Here is an 8,613-nt window from a genome sequence, read left to right as displayed (position 1 = left end):
TTCATAGACTCAGAAAGATAGCATTTCCTGCTATGGCAGTGCACTGATTACTAGTTAACCCCTTCCACCCTGGACCTTTCTGTACTGCGACAAGACCATATCTGTTATAAAAACGCAACTGGCTTCATTTTTCAAAGGTTACCAAGTGTAGCACATTCAGTGAAGAGGCTGCCTTGTACTGCTGTGACTAAAATTGATGTAGCTTTCTCTCTGTTTCATTTCTACTGGATCACATTTTGGTGAGTTGCAGTTGAGAATTCTAAGAACAGGTTAAATAACATCAGTAACATCAATTTTTACTGACTCATTCTTTATAAGACTGTTATTTACTCTAATTTACAGTTTTGATTAGGCAGAGATAAAAACCAATGTCCAGCTTTGCTGCAGTTTTTCAAATCTTGCTCTTACCTGGTGATAAGAAAATGGAGACTTGAAATATCTCCCGAGTCTCTCTTATCAATTGAGCCCAAGGTGTTCAGTTTGGCTCTACAGTTTTGCAGCTTTTACAAACTAAATTTCTGGGTTTTTTTTGTTTTGTTTTTTTTGTTTGGTTGGCAATTTAAGAAAATGGTCAAGGGTTTAAGGGGTCAAAGAAGTGGTTTGGTAAGAACGGTACGCCATGATAACACCATGAAGATAACGTTTATGGAATTCTTTGTCGTTTGTGTGCCTGCATAAATAGAATATCTACATTTCTCCTCCTTTCTCATTTCAAATGACAAGGCATGTTTGTTGCTGTCAAATAAAATATATATTATTGATAGTCTTTTATGTTTAAAGCATTGTGGGGTGGTTTCTGTTCGAGCGAAGACATGCAGAGATTCTAATAGTTCTGTATGACTTTGTAGCTTGACAAAGCTGCTGTTGTATTTTTCTGTGGAAAGAAAGTGAGAGTTTAAATAGGTGTACTTTGAGAATTGTTTGCATAGACTCTGTAAAGTCTGCCTCCCCTGGCTCTTTAAATGGTTTTGTACAGCATTGCAAGTGGAATGTCATTTGTTGACTTGAGGGTAGAATTTCATTGTTCGGCTTCCTCCATTGTCCCTTTATGCTGAAATGGCTGCTTTCCCAGTGGTTCACAGCGAGAGTCAGTAAAAAGCCGATGAAAGATCATGAAAGCAAAAACACAGGTCTCCCCGTAAAGTGGCAGTTTTTCTTTATGTAACCACTCCGTCACACCTCCTCATGGATTACTGAATGTTCTCCCCGTGGTCCTTGCATGTATTTGCATAGTGATGTAGGATATGTTTATATCAAAGTTTCAGTGCTTCACCAGTGCAGAGAAAATAAGTGTTTCTCATCAGCAAAATTGCTCAAGAAGTTTAATGTGGTGGCTGGCATCTTCTAGAGGAATTGAAGAGACTGAGAAGGAAAAGGTCTTTCATACTCTGCTATTCCTCTGCTCTTGTAGGCAGTGAGGCTTTCCACCACCAGCTCTTTAATGGAAAATCATCGTCTTATTTCATGGGATTGTCCCACATTTCTGTGCTTTTTAATAGTATTTTATCTAGCAGCTCAGATCATCCTGTTTCAGAACTCAAGCAATCAGAATATCACACAGGTTGAAAACAGACCTGTTTTAAATAGAAAGTAATTAAATAAGAAAGGGGCAAGCATATTAAAATGAATGGCCAAGCTGTCCACCGTGAACATTGGTTTGATTTTTAAATGCATCTGTCTGCTTTGGTTTTGTCAAGTCTGTGAATGTATGTGTTTAAATGCAGTGTATGATCACAACTGACAGCTCTGCCATTCTCAGTTCTGGACATTATGGTGAAAGTAGTGTTTTATTTACATTGTGTGTGACGTCTTACTGCCTATGTTGTTTTTTTGACCCAGATCGCTGTAAAAACGGCAAGCAAAATAGAACAGATTGATGGCTGAAAATAAGACCCAAGCTGTTGGAAAAAAAACAAAAAAACTTGTAGTCCCCATGCCTGATATAGTGCAGTCATGAGTTGGTTTTTGCCTTTGTAATTGATTATGTTTCAGCACATTTTCTGTCCATTGGATAATCCCATTTTGGCACAGTTCTTTATATCCCAAGCATTCTGTTTCAGCATTGTTGCCAGCACATCCCAACCAGCAAATGGGAATCTTCAAAGTCTCTGACCTAAATTTTTGTGAATATGAGTGGATGCATAATGTTACTCCGGAAGATGCAAGAATATTTAGAAATAATTGTAGCAGAGCTTGATTTGTTGGTCAATACATGAAAATATACTCATGAACCATAAACGTTGACAGCTGCAAGCAAGACTTGCTTACCTCAGCGCTCCAGTTCTCATTCTGCTGTTCTGTTTTGAAAGTGTCAGGAATATTTCCTTCTCCAGGAGCATAAAGGCAATCTAGAAGAACCACATCTTTGAGCTACCAGCTACAACGTGTGTTTGCATTTAATAAAACTTACAATTTTTTGGAAAAGAAATACTGAACTTTTATTTTATCTATTCGTTCAATAGCTTTGCTTTTGTTTTTCCTCCTACTTTTCTGGTTCCTCCCTCTGTGCCATCATATTGTATCATTTTAGCAGCTTTATAAATTAATCCTCAGCAGTGGGTTTGTATTCCACAGGGATTAGTTGTATTGCAGAGCTGCTCCATTTCTGATAGAGAAGAATCCCTAAACCAGGCTACCATAATGAACTTATCCAAGTTTAATTATGTTTCTATGTTTTGCTTTTTTTGTTTTCCTCAGAATGAATCTGTGTGAGAGTCCCTGTCTTTGGCTACAAAAAATAGATTTGCGTGTGTGTTTTCTGTTTAGGTGGCCAACCTGGCATGCTCCATTTCCAACAATGAGGAGGGAGTGAAGCTGGTCCGCATGGCAGCATCTCAACTGGAAACTCTGTGCCCCCAGGTACCTAGCTGTTTTGCCCCAGCTTTTTTTCCCTCTATCTTTGAGAGCTTGCACTGCTGTCTTTAATTACTAGCACAAGGAGTTACTAAATATACCATACCTTAGACGCATAGAGGCTTCAGCAAACAGTATTTAAAATTCTGTCTCTTGCCCCCTTTTTTTTTTCTTATTGTGCAGGCATGTAGTTTTATTACCAAAGTAGGAACGAATTACATTTCTGAATTGCCATTTAGCAAGTACCACACCTTAATTAGGTCTTAAATTAAGGTTAAATTCAGATAAAGCATAATGCAAATAAAAGATCTGGATTGCTTGTCAATCTTTTGATCATTGAGCTTGGCTTTTCACACACCTTACCGTGCTAATTACCAGCCCCTCATCCGTACTTCTAGGCCATGCCAGCTCTCTTCACTATGCTGCTACTGCTCCTTTTAATCTCATCTAATGACTCCCATTCATCCTGAGCTTTGATATCCACAGATGTTTCTTCCCCCAAAACAAGCAGCTCTTAGTTTTGTTCCTTTCAGTCCTTCAGAGCACTCTGTGTCTATAATCACTCCAAGGAATGAATTTGCCTGCTGATGCAATCCTAGCGTTGAGGTGGGGGAATAAGGGGGTTTCGTGCAATCAACCTATGCTAATGTTGTGGCTGAGGGCTATGCTGTAATTGAGCTTTAATGGTTGTAATTGGGTGATTACAGGTGATTAATGCAGCGTTGGCCCTTGCTGCCAAGCCCAACAGTAAGGTGGCCCAGGACAATATGGATTTGTTCAAAGAGCAGTGGGAGAAGCAGGTCCGCGTTCTCACCGATGCTGTTGATGACATAACGTCGATTGACGACTTCCTTTGTGTGTCTGGTAAGTGGTATTCATTTACATGTCGTCGTCATGCCAAATAAATGTTTCATACCGTTGAAATGATCTGTATCTTTTAAATTGTGAAAGCAGGTGGATGGTTTATTGGTAGACAGCCCTTTGGTCAGTATGAAGATTGCTCAGAGAATTTAAGACCGTTCTTAGTAGGAGCTAAAACACCTTTAAACAATCTGCAGCGTTCGTCTTTTTCTGATGAGAGTCATATGTACCAAGGCTGATTGGGCTCCATGGAGGAAAGCACAGAAGCATCAGCAGAACTACATCTTAAATTGACCTCCTGTCACGTGTTTAAGCACACAAATGGTTTGTCGGGCATACCCTTAAAGAGTTCTCATTAAGCATTAAGCAGAGTGACTTCTCTCACCTCCAGCCAAGGATGGACTGTAATTTACACAGTGGATATTTGCATTTTACAGGCACCCCATTAATAAGCAGTGTGAGAATTTGTCTTCAGCCCTCTCTGCTCTATACTTGAGCTTCACTGTGGCCTTCCAATTTGAAGACTGTGCAAACCCAAAATGAAGGCTGAGAATTTCCTGACTGTGTGTTTTTTTGTTGTTGTTGTTAATTTTATAAACATGTTTCATCTTTGGTTGAAGCATGCTGTGGATGGAAAAAATTAAAATACCACATTAGTTAAACTTCTTTCCATTCAGACTTGTTTTCAACATGTTTGACTAACACAGAGTATACACTACTGACTGCACATTGTTTTCTCTCCCCAGAGAACCACATCCTGGAGGATGTGAATAAGTGTGTCATCGCTCTGCAAGAAAAAGATGTGGATGGTTTGGATCGCACCGCTGGGGCGATTCGAGGCCGCGCTGCCAGAGTTGTCCACGTGGTTACTTCTGAAATGGACAATTATGAACCTGGAGTCTACACAGAGAAGGTCTTGGAGGCCACCAAGCTTCTTACTGACACAGGTACCACACAATAATATAATTATCTACTGGACCAGAGAAAACGTGTGTTATATTCTGCTAATAGTTGGCATTTTTACCTAAATAGGTCACTTAATAACCGTTAAGTGTTGAGATGAGAATGACTGTTGGAGCTTAGACCCCCTCCTGAGTATAAAGACTTATGCACACCTACAGTTTTCTGTAGAAATGTGCGTAGGAGGAAATATCCGTAGGTAAGAGTAGAGCAAACTTCCGCACACTGTCCTTAACTTGCAATAAACTTTATCAGAAATATGCTTCATAAATAGGCCGTCATTAGGTATTTCCAAAAATGTTAATTGCAAGTAAAGGACAGTGTGTGAAAGTTCTTTCCTCTATTACTTGGACACACTTGTATTACTTTCTCAACTTTTGAATGTTGTTGCATATCATATAATAATTCTGCACATGTACAAATAAATTCATAGATGCCCTCAAATGGAAGAATCTGTGCTTCATATTCAATAAGTAAAGTGTCAATTATTGGAGGCTCATACCACGTAAAACTGGAAGGCGATGGGCCCTCCAGGGATCTCGAGTGGTGGCACACTCATCTTTGAATGTGAATGGATCCTGGTTAATTATCTGGACCCATTTATCTTGATGGGTGTTCACGTCATACCTGCTTCGATGTCTTGTACTAAAGCTGCTGTGAAATCTGTCTGTTTGGTTGTTTCTTAGAAGTCTGCCCTTAATTTGACCGTCATTACCCTGCATTATTTTAAGTTTGAATTTTAGTGGGATTTCAAAAAGCAAATTTTAGCACAACTACAATTCAAGCTGAGACCACTTTCCGCCTTTGCACTGCCTGATATGCCACACTGTGTGATCCAACCTTTTGACTCGACTGACATTACTAGACTGCACAGCACTAGAACTAAATATAATAACCCAGGTTGCTATGTCCATGTAATGTAATATTGTTAGCTTTGCTAGCTTTCATCACTAGCAAGCTAACAAAATGACAGAATAATTGTCAATTGTCAGATTTGGAAATGGCCTGGCCCTCTTGTAGGTGGTCACATTAGCAATCAGGAAATGCAGGCTGCAGTTCAAGCATCATTTCATCCGAGGCTTATAGAAGTAGGTGAGTGCTGGTCACACAGATTGTTGTCATTGCAGTCAGACAATAAGGTGATCAAGATTAATCTGGTTGGCAGTTCTGAATTCTTGAGTCAGTCAGTTCTTTGATTTGAACACTTTCAGATTTAAAGCCATTTTTTCCCCTCCTTTGTATTTGTAATAATGTTAAAGCAAAAATAATGACCACAGTGAAACAACCTGGAAGTCTCTGCATCAGCAGCTGTTGGCAAGATGTGTTCAATAGCTTTACATTTGACATGGATAACAATGCAGCATTACTGCTTTGTGAATCGATTTTCAGGAGTCATTTGTGAAAGACTGAGGCAACTAATCACTGACAGTAAAAATCTCACTGTGACCAGACATTCACATTTCTTTTTAAGTAATTTTCAGACAGAAGCCTGCAGGTTTTAAAGAGTCTGTAAGCTCAAATCCTTTTTTTTTTCTTGATCCTGCTGCTTCCTCCCTCCACATCTGCATTATTACATCCAGTGGTAGCTAAATCCTAAATACTGTGTCTGAAGTAATATTAATGCAGATGTGCTGGAGAAGCCTCCAGAGCAGTTATATATATTGTAACAGTGGGGCAGAATACATACCCGCTGGGACAGCTTTGTGAAGCCTTCTGTTATGCCAAATGAAAGATCTGTTCTCTTAAGCTTGGTTTAATATTTTCAAGCAACTACTGAAGGCGGCAAGTACAGTAGCAGTGCAAATTTCCATCTGTCAGTTTAATGTAATCACTGCACCTTTAAATTATTCATTCAGAGATGAATATCTTTAGGTGAGCTTGAGGTTAGTTTTTCTTTTTTCCAACAGAACACAATTAGTCCTTATTAGTATCTTTGAGGTCACTGATATTATTCACTAAATGTAATTATTTCACTAGACTGTCTTGGCTGACACGGTTTATGTCAAGTAGCTTTTGATAACCTGCAATTTCAAGAGGAATGTCATTCAATACAAAGCTGGGCCAAGGTGAGCTGCTGTGGTAAATTCTCACACCTTGGTGCTAATGCTTTCATAAACCCACAGGCTCTGTTTTGGTTATGTGTTGGAGGTGGTAGCGAGAGAGAGTGGGTTTATGCAACATGTTGTTCTGTCTTTTTCAAATATTGATGAGGTATAACACTGTTCACACTGTGCTGTCTGTAGTTATGTTCTTTTCCTCTTTGTACTTTTGGGCTGAATTTTCATTGGCCTTTTTCCTTTTAACATTCTTCCTTCCACCCTCCACCTCTCTTTCCTTCAGTCATGCCACGGTTCACAGAACAAGTGGAGTCTGCAGTGGAGGCCCTGAGTGCAAATCCCTCACAACCTGTGGATGAGAATGAGTTCATTGATGCATCCCGCCTGGTGTATGATGGCATTCGGGACATTCGTAAGGCTGTCCTCATGATCAGAGTAAGTTATACCTTTTTTTCTTCCAGTTTGGCCATTTGGCAATGTAATGTGTTGATTTTCACCCTTCTAGTAGCTTGAAAGCAGTATACCTATTTTTGTTTTATTAAATATTTAATGATTCTCTCCCCTAATCTGTATTAAATGTGGTCAAAGGGAGTTCCAGGCTGTCGTGAGTAAATAATGCCACTCCTGACAGCCTCATTGGTTTTTATGTGTACGTAAAGTTTTGCCTTTTGTCATATTAAGAAGCTGTAACCCCCTGAAAGCTACTCAAACGCGGTGTAAAGGCTAGAATCCCATTAACAGACATTAATTAATGTGGCTTAATATAAAGCATTTCAACAGAAGCCATACGCTCCACAACACTGTGGGAGTCCTTGGTTACTGTAGTGTAAAGTATGGCCAGTGGTCTCTGCACCAGATGCTCCTTTTAATTGTATGTGAAAAACTATATACATGCAGTCCTTGAAGCCAGAGATTAACTTGTCTCAGGCATGAGCCGGCCTAATTGACCAGACTTGCAATCTAGTGTAACAACCGCCTTAGTTGTCTGTGGGTTAATGGCTTTTGCTTGAGTAGAACCATAACTGAGACAGATGGTAGTTGGGTACCATTGAAGCGTTACCTAATTGACTGACAATGAGCTGACAACAAAACCCATTGCATCTGTAAAGAGAAAGACAAGGATGGTTCTTAAGGCCTTACAGTATAACGAGCTTAACAACTTGAAACTGCCAAATGTAATTTCTCGTATAGGAAGTAAGCTGATTTGTTTAAACCACTGCTCATATGTAGCAGTACCTAATTATATACTTGCTATGTTGAGTTGCAGTGTGCTGCTTGGTGGTGTTATGCCATCTTCCATTATTTTGAACACTTTAATCTTTTGAATTGGAATCATTAGTCCTGACATCACATTTTGAGTTGATGGTAGTGCTGTTCCTGGGCTCCCATTAATAATGCTGCTCAGACATAGACAAGAAAACAAATGAAAGATGGACCATTATGCAGCATTTGCATTATAATCAGCAACTGATTTAAGATTGAGGGTTTAATTGGCATTCTTTAGTTGGACTGCAAGCCTGAGAACTACATTCAATTTCCATCTGCCCCAGCTCCGCTCTTGTTATCCAGATTGATTAAGCTGTTAACACCGGGCCTATGGGGTTGCCCGAACACAACCAGGTGGATGAATGAGCGTGCGTAGGTGTGCATGTCTGTTCAAACTAACAGGGGATTTATGAAAGACCTTCCTTACTTATAATTTATCTGTCAGATTCATTCCGCCATTAACTGACAGCTGGAGAGAGTGATAAGACTCAACTGAAACTTTATTCATTATCTGGGAAAAAAAAAATTCTCCTTTCCCCATGGGTTTCTTGATCAGGTGTGAGAGGTAATCATCACAGGATTTGTGGTTATTATTCAGCAGGAAATGGCTTAGCTC

General features: G+C 39.6%; 1 protein-coding gene across 2 annotated transcripts in view; it reads left to right on the top strand.

Annotated features, from left to right (window-relative positions):
- ctnna1 (catenin (cadherin-associated protein), alpha 1) overlaps nucleotides 1-8,613 on the top strand; it is an 84,518-nt gene that overhangs the window by 52,478 nt on the left and 23,427 nt on the right. For both annotated transcript variants that reach the window (XM_008288199.1, XM_008288198.1), the window contains exons 10-13: nucleotides 2,767-2,859; nucleotides 3,561-3,717; nucleotides 4,461-4,661; nucleotides 7,015-7,166. In XM_008288199.1, the coding sequence (XP_008286421.1) occupies nucleotides 2,767-2,859; nucleotides 3,561-3,717; nucleotides 4,461-4,661; nucleotides 7,015-7,166 (603 nt within the window). The remainder of the gene's footprint in view (nucleotides 1-2,766; nucleotides 2,860-3,560; nucleotides 3,718-4,460; nucleotides 4,662-7,014; nucleotides 7,167-8,613) is intronic.

The sequence above is a fragment of the Stegastes partitus genome, unplaced genomic scaffold, assembly GCF_000690725.1.
Source record: "Stegastes partitus isolate 25-593 unplaced genomic scaffold, Stegastes_partitus-1.0.2 Scaffold546, whole genome shotgun sequence".
NCBI classification, from domain to species: domain Eukaryota; kingdom Metazoa; phylum Chordata; class Actinopteri; family Pomacentridae; genus Stegastes; species Stegastes partitus.
Note: the sequence above shows the minus strand (reverse complement) of the source record. Positions and strands in the feature narration are given on the sequence as shown.